General features: G+C 40.4%; 1 protein-coding gene across 49 annotated transcripts in view; it reads right to left on the bottom strand.

Moving 5' to 3' along the window:
- Positions 1–15756, bottom strand: part of RIMS2 (regulating synaptic membrane exocytosis 2) — a 443591-nt gene that overhangs the window by 103922 nt on the left and 323913 nt on the right. For 35 of the 49 annotated variants that reach the window (XM_072151364.1, XM_072151362.1, XM_072151350.1 and 32 more), the window contains 3 exons: positions 13193–13372; positions 10547–10656; positions 1318–1350 (listed from right to left, as the gene is read on the bottom strand). In XM_072151364.1, coding sequence (XP_072007465.1) covers positions 1318–1350; positions 10547–10656; positions 13193–13372 — 323 coding nt within the window. The remainder of the gene's footprint in view (positions 1–1317; positions 1351–10546; positions 10657–13192; positions 13373–15756) is intronic. The other 14 variants (XM_072151373.1, XM_072151375.1, XM_072151369.1 and 11 more) reach the window with 2 other exon arrangements.

Raw genomic sequence — 15756 nt, forward strand, 5'->3', positions numbered from 1 at the left:
TTTACACCCATTTGATGGACTTATTGACCTATTTTCATCTCTTTTGGTATCTCTTTTATATCTTCCAATAGCCTATGCTGTGATGATTTAAAAAATATTCAGTATTCTGATTAATTTTAGTACCTCATAAAAGAACAGCTGCAGCAGCCTGTGTGTGCCTGTGTCTCAGTCTCCTCTCCTTAACACTCATGCAGCTTCCTCCCCCCACCCCACTTCCTGTCATGTGCATTCAGCAGGGGAGGGAGGAGCATGGTGTGAAGTAGATGAAGAATATATGAGAAGAAACAGGCTGAAACTGCCCCTCCCCAGGACTCACCACATGCTGCTGGCAGGGAGCTAGGTAATGTGAAATAAACTAGAAATAAAGTAGTTAAATGATTCAGAATGCTGACAAAGGCATTTTTAAACTCAGCATAGCATAGGCTATGGAACCTGACACCAGCTAAAGATGACATTCCTGTATGAAGAAACACAGGCCATGTAAGTAAAGGGCACACTGCCACCTTAACAGCACTGCCACACTCTTGGTTACACATGTGGTGCTGAGCTAATAACTCTGATGGATCCCAATTACTGGTGGATAGATACAGTAGTAAAAGTTCTTACACAGTCCATGAAAACGGACTTATACTCATCAGCAGTAGCACACATGTAAAGTAAAGTAAAGTAGAGTAAAGTCTATTGGACAAGGTGCATTCTGGGTTATAAAGCGAAAAGTAAAGTTTATCTAGCACACAAACATCACCAAACACAGGGGGCACTGCAATTGATATCAGCCAGGTAGTATAACATGGCAAGAAATTCTTCAGGCAAATATAATTCATCGTATTATGAATTGTAGGGTTCCTCGGGGGAGGTGCTTTATATAAAAAAAAACTAAAAGTCATGTCCCGCCCACTAGGGATTTGTCTCAGTGCCAAGTAGTATTACAGTGACTTTTTCCTGCAGTGAGAGGTTACATGGCTGTCTCACAGGTTAATGGTGGACTTTTACAGCTTAAGTTTACTTGTACAAAGTAGTCCATTAAAGGGGTCCCAGAGCAGGGGCCCCCACGCTACTAATTCCTTATACCATAACAGGGCACACTGACCAGGACATTTACATAAGACCTTTTGCCATTTGACTATTACCTAAAAAAATGCTGTATTCTCTGAGGCAAAAGGTAGAACTGAACCCCTAACTTCAATGGTTTCCCTTTAACTTAAGTCTCCGTTAGCCAGGGCCTGACATTAGGACATCAATTGCAGTTGGGTTCATTTTGGTCTATTTCCCCATGTACAGGGGCGAGTAAAAACAAACCCTCTATGTTGTACAGACCTTCAAAATTCTCTATTTCCTTGTCTCCATTTTCTAGGGAAAACAGAAAAGGGAACCAAAACACAAGGGTTAAAACGAAAGGAATTCTGTTATAATCACTAAGACAAAATACACATTATATTAACAGGTACGGATGATGTACAAGTCACGCAGATGTGTACTACCCATTCAGATGTTCTTGTGTCCAGTGAGGGGGGAAATATTTGTCATGAGGAGATCTACCTTACATTCAATGTACCAGGGGAATAAAGTATGCAAATTACCATATTTTTCGGACTATAAGGCGCACCGGATTATAAGGCGCACCTGATTATAAGGATGAATGACCAGCAGGTGGCAGACCTGTGCACAGTTGAAGGCAGCTGTTGTCTGTAAGTACGGTTCATATATAAGGCGCACTGGACTATAAGGCGCACCTTTGATTTCTAAAAGAATCAAAGGATTTTTTGTGCGCCTTATAGTCTGAAAAATACGGTAGCTCTCCTCTAGAAAGTACCACCTGTAGATGATTAATACAAAATGTATGTCCACATACAATAACCATCCACATACTATCACAACTAACCAGAGATACCTGCACTAGTATATAATCAGAGCTCAGCTTTCATTTTTACACAGCTGTTTATAACATTTAAACTGAGCTCTGATTGGTTTCCATAGACAACAAGAACAGACACTTCTGATAAATCTCCCCCGGTAATAGCACTATGTCCAAAGCTAACATATACTGTATCAGTAAATAAATGAACCATATCCAAGATAACAATGCAGACCCCCCCCTAAAAGTACACAGTTTTTACACACCACCACCACAGCAGCCCAAAGCTGCACCACTTTTACAATTATCCCGCCCCTTCTCAAGGCAAATAGGAAAGTGTAAAACACCATATACATTTGGTATACAGCGCGCTAGAAATGAACGTGAAACTGAGAAATTAAGCTGGAATTTCAATAATGAAAACCTTTGAATAGGTGCTAAATATCAGCCATCACCACCAGAGATCTGCTGCTCCTAGAATAGCATAGTATAGGAAGCACACAGCTCTGTTCTCTGTGTAGTGGTCAGGCCAGGTTACTGCGGATCAGATTTGGAGCTGTGCTGCAGTGACTCTGTTCAGCCACTTTACAGAGAATGGCGCTGTCCACCTCCTGCTCATCCTCTGTTTATCGTCTTCTGAGGATATCTGTGATGATACTTGGTGTTGGTCCCTGACCAATCTGATATTGAGGACCTATTTTATGGATATGTAGTCATTATTTTTTAGCCTGTAAAATCCCTTTAAAATCCATCATGACACTTACTCATAGATCCAGGCACACTGACTGTGGTAATCTTCTTATATTTGTTATCCATTGTCTCCTACCTTCTATAATCAACTTTTTTATTGTGCTAATGAGCCAGAAGGACTCTGAAGGTCTTCCCTGAGCCCATCCATGATGCAACTTCACAGAATGTTACAATGTATCCCCTTATGGCAATTACTTTCTCTCCCTCTGTATGCTGTAATCTTACACAATGTGGGGGGAAGTGCTCCTGCACAGTGTAACAGCCTGTGAAGCTACAGCACGGAGGGGCTCTTGTATTGACCCCTAGAGCCCTTCTGGCTCATTGGTATAATTATAAAGGTTGATTTTAGAAGGAAAGAGGCCGTAGAGAACAAATCTATGAATCCCTTTAACATATTCAGTCTATAGAAACATACACAGCACTCTGCTTACTCAAGTATTGTTCTTCCCTGTAGATGATCTGTAAAATTTAGTGGTGCAAGGTCACTATCACCAGACCTTTATCATTGAATATGCTTCTATGTTTTTTTTAGATTTTATGTATATTCCCTCTACCGTCATCCATGTCAGGATGAAGACAATGGAATGGTAAACAGTCCCTTATCAAGTCAAATAAACAAGGACTATTTGTGGACCTTCCAGGCCAAGGGTTGTACAAGGTGCGATGAATAAAACATCAGGAAATGTATGGAAGTGATGGGGCTCATTGCTGACTCTGCATTTCCCCGTCACAGCTGTATGTAGTGACACTCATGAAAATACATTGTATATGAAAATACATTGAAAAGCTCCTACTTATAGATGAGCTACAAGCTGTGTTTCCAGATTTAATATAGAGAAGCGGCTCCTATAAACATTTATTATAATATCTCAAGACTGTTTTTAGCAACTGCAGGTGTTTTCAGTGGGGCTGAGAGGGATTAATGGAGTGAAAAAGCAAAGCGAGGGGAAGATAATCATAGACTTGGCTGTAATGACCTTAAAAGACCCCAATAGAAAAGTTTATTTTCTTAAAGGGGCTTTAAAAAATTTTTAAGAGTCTCTACAGTTAAAAAACATAAAAAATAAATCACAATGGGGCAAGATTACTAAGAGCAGTACAGTGTGTACTATGTGCAGTTACCTGTGTAGTGTGCAGGGGGCGGCAGTTTCAGGATTTCTGGCGCACGTTCTTCATGAGTCTGGTGCTCCCTGCACTGCCCAAACAGAGGGCACCACTTTTTTTGGTGCACCGTTAACATAGGGCGTTCTAAACAATTCTGTTGGACTTTGCATGATAAATCCGCCTGAGCACCGGAGCGCTCCCCTTCAGTGTAGAAATTTGTGTTGCATGAAGAATAGTGCAGCCGCGACACAAAATAGTCGCGTGTGACACTAATGTGGCGCGGACCCTTCTTAAATACCTGTGCAAGCAGTTTGCACTAAAAAGAACATAACACCAATACAGTGTAGATGAGGTGAAGAAGTACTGGGCCACTGACTTCCACCCCAAAACATACAAAAAACACCTATAAAATAGCACCAAAAAATTGCAATGAAATAATAACAAATATACAGACACCGTGGTCAAAATCATTATCTTTTATTAATCAATGTTCAAGTTAAAAAGTCTGTTTTAACTTGAACATTGATTAATAAAAGTTGATTATTTTGACCACGGTATCTGTATATTTGTTATTATTTCATTGCAATTTTTTGGTGCTATTTTATATGTTTGTTTTTTTTTACTAGAAAGAACATGCAACGTCCATCAGAGCTTAATAAATGTGCCCCGATGTGATGTAGATATGTGTATATAGGTAGTTGTATGTATGTTTATATAGTTAGGTGTAAGTATGTGTATATAGTTAGGTGTAAGTATGTGTATATAGTTAGGTGTAAGTATGTGTATATAGTTAGGTGTAAGTATGTGTATATAGTTAGGTGTAAGTATGTGTATATAGTTAGGTGTAAGTATGTGTATATAGTTAGGTGTAAGTATGTGTATATAGTTAGACGTATGTAGGTATATATACTTAGATGTATGTATGATTATATAGTTAAATGTATGTATGTGTATATACTTAGGTGTATGTATATTTATATATTTAGGTGTATGTATGTGTATATAGTTGGGTGTATGTATGTGTATATACTTAGGTGTATATATTTAGGTGTATGTATGTGTATATACTTAGGTGTATATATGTGTATATAGTTGGGTGTATGTATGTTTATATGTTAATAAACGGACCCTAGACATAACCACTATGGGCTTTACACCTATACAGTTATTACCTTATTCCTTTGGTTCTGCAGATTGCTTGTTAGTTCCCCTTAATATAATGATGTTTTGAGCCTGGGTATCTATAGCTATGTGTATGGTCACTCAGAGCACAGCTGTACAATGTACAATGACCCATCGTATACACAGTGATTTTCTAATATACTTCTATTCTTGGTATGCCTCGCTATAAGAATGGGAATGGTGGGATAATAGAGCGGGGGCAGCAGGGAGCCGACACTCTAAATGTTGAAGATTAAGTTAAAAAAATTGAAGGTTAATGCAAAACCAATTACGTTGTTGGCAGAGAGTCCTCGGCACTACTGCAACACAGCAAGTCACATGAATACATGACCTTTCAAGGTGCGAATCAATGAGGAATATCTTACAGCGCTGCTGGGTGGATGTGGGAGACATTTACATGTTTTATACATCATAAAGAATAAAATGGCCTCAAATAGAGATGAACAAATCTATTCAGAGAATTTCGGGCACCTAATTTCTGATTACTTTTTGATTAGCTGTGGACGGATCTTGTATATACACGATAATAACGGAAATCTAACATTACCGTTAAAATGTCCATTGATTTCTTCGGACTTTTGATGGTTTTTGTTATTGACCGTTGGCACCACGCCCATTAGACTCCAGTTATTATCATTTTAGCGAAAATATTTAAAAAAAACTGTGAATGTTTAACAAAACGAGATAGAAACATTTTATTTAAAAAATAAACTGTTGTTTTTAGAGGGTTTTATATACAGGCAGTCCCCGGGTTACATACAAGATAAGTTCCGTAGGCTTGTTCTTAAGTTGAGTTTGTATGTAAGTCGGAACTGTATACTTTATTATTGTAACCCCAGTCCAAATTTTTTTGGTCTCTGTGACAATTGGATTTTAAAAATGTTGGGTTGTCATAAGAACCAGGAGTAACACTAAAGCTTCATTACAGACACCTGTGATAACTATTGTAGCCTAAGGATAAAGTACAGTAACTTACCAACATCCAGAGGTCCGTTTGTAACTAGGGGTCGTATGTAAGTCAGGTGTTCTTAAGTAGGAGACCGCCTGTACTGATTTACAGGACGATTAAAGTACCATCAGTTTGAATGAATGGATTCTGTCCCATATTGAGGGTGATGTCACACATGGCGTTTTTAGGCCTTTTTTGGTCCGTTTTCAGTTAGTGTGTTTTCAGATCGTAAAAAAACGCATCCGTTGTTTAAAAAGGCATGCATTTTCTAAAAACCGCATGTGTTTTCGGAAAACGCATGCATTTTTGTCCATTTTTCCGAATTTGCGCAATTAAAAACAGACAAAAACGCATGCGTTTTTAAAAAACGGATGCATTTTTTAACGCATGCGTTTTTTCCAATCTGAAAACGCACTAACTAAAAACAGCCCAAAAACGGCCTTAAAACATCATGTGTGACATCACCCTGAATCTTACAAAAATTTGCCCAAGTGAATGTTAAATGATTTGCTCATCTCTAGACTCACTTGTGATTGTAATGAAAAGCCATATAGACACCAGCAGGTTTGGCTCCAGGTTTCGGTAGGCCCCTGGGTGACAGAGCCTTAGTGGGCCCCGTTGCAGTGAACTCATGTGGCGGCATTACAAATTTAGAAACTAAGACCGTCTCCTAAATATTCCCTAGTTTATCATCCCAAACAGCCCCTCATGGTTATTTTATATAAATCCCCCTCACCCCCTAAGGATTTATTAGATACAGCCCCCCTTATCCGCATGGATTCCTTATGTAGAGCCTTATGTGTGCCCCGCCACTTGCCCGGGTATGTCCAGTGCTGGTGCTGGCCGTGGACACAAGGCTTACATGCCCAATGTCACCAGAGACAAAGCCTTCTTTGTGTTACCACAGAGGCACAGGGGGAGATTTATCAGAAGTGTCTGAGGTAAAACTGTGCTAGTTGCACATGGCAACCAATCAGAGCCCAGTTTACATTTTCCAACAGCTGTTTATAAGATGAAAGCTGAACTCTGATGGGCAACTAGAACAGAGACATCTGATAAATCACCCCCACAAACCCTACGGTAAATTTGCAAAAAAATGAATACAAGGCAGAAACAATGGTACCAATGTACCAATGGTGCAAACCCAAGTCTAGAAGTAATTGTCAAAGTTATGTGGTCAAGTGCAAAACTAATGTTTAGGTGATGACTCTTCTGTTGATGACTCCCCTTATTATAAGACCATATAGCACCAAAACAATCCAAACATAAAGTGCCCAAATAAAATTTCAATTTGTATCCACACAGATGGCTAAATAACACTGTACAATCTAAAGGAACACAGATCTGGGCATCAAATGTGACTGTGGGTGCATAAATTCTTTGGGCCCAAACCTTCAGAGTCACAGGTAGGTTATATGGTTTTGAGTTGCACTGTGATGCTATAAAATAAATCAATGGTATCCAGTCACCTTCCCCAGAGATGAGGCTGGTTGAGCAACATATCATCAGGAGAACTGGACTATCCCTTTAAGCCTGGCCTCCGCCATAGATGATAGTGTATTCTTGTACACGTTCATTCAGATTCTTTAGCATGCACAGCGCTTGGGGCATCACTAAGGTGAGTCTTGGCGTGCAGACAGGACACATAGATATTGATTAAGAATTCTACAAACCTCTTAAAGGGGATTTTCAGGACAAAAGTATGTATTTTAATGGTTAAGCTACCTGTAAATTATTTAAAAAGCCAAACTTACCACCATCACAGTCAGATGATTGTAGGTCAACTCTGGACCAAGAAGTTTTTGAGAGATAGGAGACCATACATTATGGGGAATAGGGCAGCAGGGAATCCAGGAGGTGAGTATGGCTTATTTTATTTAATTTTTTTATTCTGGAAAATCTTTTTTAATGTCCTTTCTTGGTACAGTACACAGTACTGTGGGGGGGGGCTAGTTTATTAGGATTTAATTCAGTGGCAGCGGACAGTTAGGCAACCTAGGGTGATATATATGAATAAACCAGAAATATAGCTAGTTAGCTGCAGCATCGATTATCCAGACCATTAGACAGGGATATTGGCAAGAGGTGCATAGCACCGTGGGGTTGCTACCTTAGTAACACTGGGGGGCTAGACCCGTTACCCTAAGGGCAGTACAACATATAAGTGGGTTATAGTAACCTAGTGTGAACTGAACCCAATAAACAAACACGGATTCCCTCCACAGTGTAAAACACAGTTACAGTATCGTAATCCCATATTCGGTGACTATGAACACTACCAGTTCCCTATACCTATCCGAAGATGATGTATACTGCTCTGTAGTCCTGTTCACCCCGTTATGGTGAAAGCTTCTGCCCTCTGCACTCTGTAAAATTTTAAACCACAATATTGGATGAAGCCTTATCCATCTTTTAATAAATATCAATAAAAGTTACTTTTTAGTGACCAATTGGTTCATGTGTCCCAATTGGACAATTTTCTTTGGTACACAAAACACAACACAAAAATTCCCTCTTATATAAGTTTCTATGAGTATTGACCAGAGTCTATGGACCAACAATGGTGACGTATCAATCAATACAACACTTGTTAATAAAATTAGTTCTGTGAATTAGTCATGAAAGCAGAAAGACAAATGATGTCACTGATTCCTAAGGAACACAGGACACAATATAGGAGTTTTCCAAAGACAGACATGGGGGAGGGGGGGGGGGGTATATCACCAGGTTATGCCAATAATGGTCAAATGTTGAAGACCTCTTTGTAATCTTCCCCATTCGAAGTGGCCATAATAGAAAAGTTTTAAGTGTCTGTTACGAACCTCTGACTAAGCATGGAGAGAGGGTGCATGGATAGCTGACGGCCGACTAAGGACTGGAAAATACAGAGCAGAGCAGCTAGGTGAAGCAGCAAGGCCCATGCCTAGGGCGTCATAGTCATGTTGGCTGGTTGCATCTCCAGCAACGTCTCTTATATCACAACCTCTTTATTTGTGCGTTCCAAAATTACAATATTGATGTATTTATGGAATACACCATCAATATTAGATCGCTGAGGTGTGACTCTCACTACTCTGCTCTTAGCTTCTTTACCAGAGCCATAGCACTCCAACTCCTGACGATGGTTAGTCTACAGACAATTTAGAACAGTATTGCAGTTAGTTTTGTATTGTCAAAGTTGTCTGAACAAAGCTTCTATATTCTCCACAGGCACAACAAAGAAGATGGCTCTGTGCCCCTGCAAGAGGCAGATTGGCAAGGGTTCAAAGGATTGGAGCATAAAATTGCTTATATATGGCTTTGGTTATCCAGGAAAAGACCCTTTAACATGGCTTTAAGAATACTGGTATTGTGATAAGGGTCCTTCATCCACACATTTTTAAAGGACATCTACCATCAGGATGAAGGATTGTAAACCAAGCACACTTACATGCTGATGTGTGCTCCCTCTGGAAGGATCCACTCTTCTTTTAGCTTCTTATGCCATTGTTCTTACAAAAAAGGTTCTAAAAATTCTGCAAATGAACCTAAGGGGCTCCAGGTTCCATTGACATCTATGGAGCCAGGCTCATTTGCATAAAACCTTTTTTTTTGTACTTAAGAAGCTAAAAGAAGAGAGGATCCTGCCAGAGGGGGCACACATCAGCATGTAAGTGTGCTTGGTTTACAATCCTTAATCTTTGTAGTGGATGTCCCTCAAATGGAACATGTCATCAGGTTTTCACTTTTAAAACTAATGACAGGTTCCTTCAGCAATATTCACATTGATGCTAAAGTTGATTTTCAATAAAGATTCATTTCTTCAATCACCTACAAATAAAATTTTAAAAAGTACCTGTCTCCTTGCCAGGTGTCTCTCCCCTACTTTCAAGTCATACAATCAACATCCCACACAGCTCCTCCTCCCCCTCCCTTCTGACTACGTCATTGTAAGTTTTCAAGTAAAGTTCTCATCGTCCGCATCTGATAGGGGTATGCAACTCACTATGCAAGTCATAGGTGAGGAGAGCACCGTTATGCAAGGGATTTACTTTGAAAAACTTACATGAATTGTCCAGAAGGGAAAAGGGAGGTGTGTGATGTTGATTCTAGGACTTCAATGCAAAAGGGAGACGCCCACATGACTTGGGAGTCTGTGCTGGCAAGAAGCCAGGTACTTTTTAAAAACTTTTTTTTGTGGGTGATTACAGCAAAGGATCTTTTTTCCAAAACCAACTTGAGCATCAACTTGTATATTGCAATAGGAACCTATCATTAGACTGAAATGTAAAAACCTGATGACAGGTTCCCTTTAAAAAAATATTTCTGCTTAGACTACCCGCCATAGCATAGTCAATACTTATGGAGCTTCTCATACCAAAATAGTGACCCCGAGAGTAACGGTTTAGATGAGAAGAATACAGTCAGCCTCTTCCGGAACAATATATGTATTCAAAGAAAAAATGTAAAAAAAAAAAATAAAATAGATGAAAAAGTTTATTTTCACTGTCCCGTTAAGACGTATAGAAATGCATGACATTCGGGTATGGTAGCACAGCGACTAGAGACAAACTGAGATTATAGGACACAGTCATCCGACAGAATGGAGCATGCGGCACTGCGGAAATAGATCACACTGCTGTAGTATGTCATGTACCCAGACCAGGTGCTGCGCCCACTATCCGCACATAGGAGACTCTCTCCCCCATAGAAAAGATTGCACTTACTTCTGTCCAGTGAACCCTTTGGCGGTAGCTGTGGTAGCTGGCGGCCTCTCCGTCCTGCTAATGGGGTGCTCGAAGGGCTTGTCTGAACAGAGCCGGTGCGCGGATGTGCCCTAGAAGACATATGTTTGAACAAATTGCACACAGTTAAGATCCGCACTACATAGACCAGCATATCGGGTATATAAAAGGGGGACTATAGCACTATAAGAAAAAAAAATCATCCAAGCTTTCTCCACAAAACAGAATCATTGGACTATGCTGATTTCTGTAATTCGGGGGCACAGGTAAAGCACAGTGGACACAGAAGAGAGAAGCCAATAGTCACAGGTCAGCGTTTTGTGCAGCTGATACATTGACACAATTTCATCAGACAGGTTAATACTCAGTGTTACAGGAGAGAAGCTGTTATGGGACATGATGATTAACAAAATTAAGAAAAGTTAATTATGGTGAGAACAGTGGTGACACAGAGTAACCATTATAAATCACAGCGAGGACATTTTACGGATTGAAACTGATTGTGGTCTATGGCTATGAGAGGCGCATATACTGGGGTGGGGTACAATGTTATATGTACTATATGGGGAAATGAAGCATACTAGGTGCAGTGTGTAGAGAACCTGCCATCACCCCCAGGCAGCATGTTATTGAGCAGGAGGAGCTGAGCAGATTGTACATAGTGTCCTATCTGCAGGCAGCATGTTATAGAACAGGAGGAGCTGATCAGATTGTACATAGTGTCCTATCTGCAGGCAGCATGTTATAGAACAGGAGGAGCTGAGCAGATTGCACATAGTGTCCTATCTGCAGGCAGCATGTTATAGAGCAGGGGGTGCTGAGCAGATTGTGCATTGTGTCATATCTGCAGGCAGCATGTTATAGAGCAGCAGGAGCTGAGCAGATTGTACATAGTGTCCTATCTGCAGGCAGCATGTTATAGAGCAGGATGAGCTGTGCAGATTGTACATAGTGTCCTATCTGTAGGCGGCATATTATAGAGCAAGAGGAGCTAAGCAGATTTTAAATAGTGTCCTATCTGCAGCCAGCATGTTATAGAGCAGTGGGAGATGAGTACATTGTACAACGTTTTCTATATGCAGGTAGCATGTTATAGAGCAGGAGGAGCTGAGCAGATTGTACATGGTGTCCTATTTGCATGCAGCATGTTATAGAGCAGGAGGAGCCGTGCAGAATGTACTTAGTCTCCTACCTGCAGGTGGCATATTATAGAGCAGGAGCAGCTGAGCAGATAATACATAAGGCTTTATCTGCAGGCAGCATGTTATGGAGCAGGAGGAGTTGAGCAGATTGTACATAGGGCTTTATCTGCAGGCAGCATGTTATAGAGCAGGAGGAGCTGAGCAGATAATACATAAGGCTTTATCTGCAGGCAGCATGTTATGGAGCAGGAGCAGCTGAGCAGATAATACATAGGGCTTTATCTGCAGGCAGCATGTTATGAAGCAGGGAGAGCTGAGCATTTCTGGAAACTGGTCTCTATGAATGTAATATTTGTGGTCATTCATATACTATAGCAGCATTTATATCCAAAAACATGACCAACCCTGTCCATAGTTTCTGCCTGGTATTTCAGCTCACTCACTAGAATATGGCCAAGCTGCAGTTCCAGACACAACCACTAGACTAGATTGGTGCTGTTTATGTCTAAAAACCCCTAGTTATTAAAAAAAAAAATTGTCGTAAAAATTCATCTATAATGAGTTCTATGCAAATTATCTGTAATGAATTGATGCGACCAAAAAAACATTTTTGAGAATAAATTAAATTGTTACACTTTTTGGAAGGTTTGAAGAAGCTTTTAATTGTTTAGGTCTGTGGTTTATCTAATTTATCTTGAATTTCGGGTTTTGGTGTGCCAACCTGACTTTGCCATAGATTACCCAATAAGCTTTGTTCATATAATAAACTCAACTCAAATGTATCTGTGTATGGACTGTGATGTATATGGCCATGTGTAACCTCCGTAAACTCCTCAGTGATTTATAATAGGTTAATAAGTGCTGAAAATTATATCTTCTGCTGGAAAAAGAAAACATCCCATGCAAGCTTGATGTCCGAGGCCAGACGGTAAGCAGGTCTCGTCTTCCAAGCTGTACCAAATGCTTTCTTTAGACAAGATACGGCTTTCCGAACTTATTAACTGCTACGACCAAAAGAGCAAGAATCTCAGAATCTGGAGTCAACTTAAAGCGACCGTATGATGACGTTATGGTGAACGCTGGTTAAAGCAATGTCTGATGAGGACAAACAAAGTTCTCACTCTGCAAGAGAAGACGTGATTGTTATGGGGGGGGGGGAGGGAGGGGGGAGGTGCTCTATGGGTTAAAAAACAGGATACCTGACCAATGAGAAATAATCACAAAACAAATGCAGTTCAATACGGTTAGTAAAACAACGTATAAATGGCGTCCACACCATTATATCCAGCAGAGAATATAAGTAGTGTGCCAGCAGTCGCAACGTTAGTATCTACTGTTAAAAAGACGTGATCAGCCAAGAATGACAGAGACTGGAGAGCTACTGGGAAAATAAAATGGTGATTCTGTGGGGGGGGGGGGGGTAGGGAGGTGGGATAGGGGAAGGGGGTAGGAGAGGAATTAGGCTGAGCCATTGTTGCTTTTTCACCTCGATAAGGCAGGTGAAGGAGGGGCTGATCTTCCCGTCATTAATGAAGGCATCGACCTCATGAGGTTTGAGTCGGGGCGCTCAGTGGATCGGGAGCGGCAGTTGGTCCGCTCAAGTACGGGCCGTTGCTCTGTGGACCTGGATCTTTGATATGGGTGTCTATCTGCCGCTTCGCAATTCCTGTAACGTTAGTCAAAAAGCCGCTCAGTTGACCGTCTGTCATATTTTCAGGGAGGAGAGATTTATATGTATTTAGGGTTTTCTTCACCCAATATCATTATTATTATTATACGTTTAACAATCATCAACACAACCAATAATCAAAAGATGGCGACTGGGAACAAGTCATACTTTGTATGGAAAAAGAGAATATAGTCATCGCCATACACAACATCATTGCCAACCCATAATATGGTACGTTCATTAGACCCCCGAGCTGAAATGTAAAAAGGAAGGGAATGTATCACATTCAGAAATGTGTGATTTATAGTCGGTGAGGGACCACGATTAGATGGTTGCAACAACTGGATTTGATAAGGTTCTACTGAACCGAAATTATGATCAACATACAACTCTACGAGCCTGGCGTGGAAAAACTGTGTCCCTTATTAAAGTCCACCTTCTGTAGGGTCATCAGTACTGAAACGCAAAAATGGATGACCCTCCCTACGGGAAACATTTTGGACTTGATGGCTAGTGGGTCGCCTCTTTATTAGAGAACATTGCGTAACCTGAAATGTTCAGAGATCCCTCAACCAAAACTTCTGCAGATCATCAGACTGACATGCTGATTCACACAGTAACCAGAAGACATTTTTTTCTACCCAAGTCTATGAAGACTATGATACTTGCCACAGAAAACTCGACTTCTGCTCCGTACAGTAGAATTTGTGTGAATCGACAGGTCCCATGAACATTATTATATGTTAAGACTAACTCAATCATTCTGCTATAGATATTAGATATATATTAGAAGACTTTGACATCCTCTGAATTATCTGAAGGTTTGATTCTTAAAAAAATCATCTTTGGTGGATTCTGGTCTTCTGAACTAATGGACTTGAGAGTCAGGATATTACTAATTCTTTGAGCACTATAGGGTATGGGTTGACCTTGGGACAGAGGATTGCTAATTTTCAAAGGGAATATTCTATAGTGGATGGGATAATATAAAAGTGATGACACCTGGCCATTGCAGGCACGTGACTTAAGAAATGGATATGTGATCCTGGTTCTAGGGTTGACCAACCTCCATTGTAAACGGAGATCCAAACGCCCTACTCAGAGATTTCTAATACTTTAAGCAAAATCCCTTTAAAATTGATGCCGTTTTCCATTTACCGAAATCTCCAAGCGATGGTCAAGTGGTCAGATCTCTCTTTTAAAGAGTCTGTATTCAACAAACCGACTCTACCAATGAGTCCTGCTCCACGTATCGATGACATACACAGTAGTATCCAATGTTGCAGTGACTGGGGCTTTCACATACTTCTAGTGATACATTCCCTTTAATCAAGCATGAAATAAGTACATCTTCATAACAAATATAAAAGTAGTAAAAGAGTTTGAAAAAACTTGGCACATAACAAAATCCGCTCTAATTTTCCGATGAGGAGATGTGGTGAGAACACACTTTGATGGTTAAACAGGTTAAGATTGAAGAAATATAAACATGAAACTGTTCATTTTCCAAAATGAACTGGCATCACATGGGTCTTTGCATGTGTAAGGCTGAGACTTACCTGATACTCATTACATAGGGAACAGGTGAAGATTACAGAACATGGTCACACAGATATATAATAAAACAATATACAGTTGAGTTTTCGACAATCATATGCATCAGTCAGACTCGAAGAGGTATTTCGATACTTAGGACATCCTTAGGATAGATAATAAATATCAGTTTGGTGGGGGCTACCCTACTGGTTAGCATATAATTGGAACTTTGGTACCAGGTACATTACAGGTTATGTTACAAGAAGTCCATTACATGGGTGCCCTGCTGGTGGTACATCCAGCTTACTCCCTTACAGCGGTTCATGATATTTGTAGGGGTGCTGGTCATCAGAGTCACACAGATCTGGTATTGATGGGCTATCCTAAGGATAAACAAATTACCCCACAAGGAACCCAAATAATTGCATGTGGCCCCAGAGATCTGGGGATCCACAATGACCTCCTTTAGACACCAGTAGCTTTTATAGCAATAGCAGAGCAGGGGACAATAGATTCCCTGCTGTGGGATTTTGAAGTGGTACGGAGACCCCAGAAATACCAAATCCGTAAAAGTATATCAAAAGCATATAGGGACAGATATGCCTTGGTAGCATCATGGAGATCAATAGACTTGCAGTAGGCCCCATATTATGCTCATATAAAACAGCCTAAAACAATACAAAACCAAGTAAAAATGTTCTCTCATATTTTGAAAAGAATCTTAGAAAATACCAGAAGAAACTAAACACGGACAATGGCAGGGACTGAGTCACAAATAGGCCACGTACCACATGGAGGTGATATCACTGTCCTGCAGTGTCCTATGTGCTGGAGGGATCTGTGAC

Source organism: Engystomops pustulosus, chromosome 5 (assembly GCF_040894005.1).
Source record: "Engystomops pustulosus chromosome 5, aEngPut4.maternal, whole genome shotgun sequence".
NCBI lineage: Eukaryota > Metazoa > Chordata > Amphibia > Anura > Leptodactylidae > Engystomops > Engystomops pustulosus.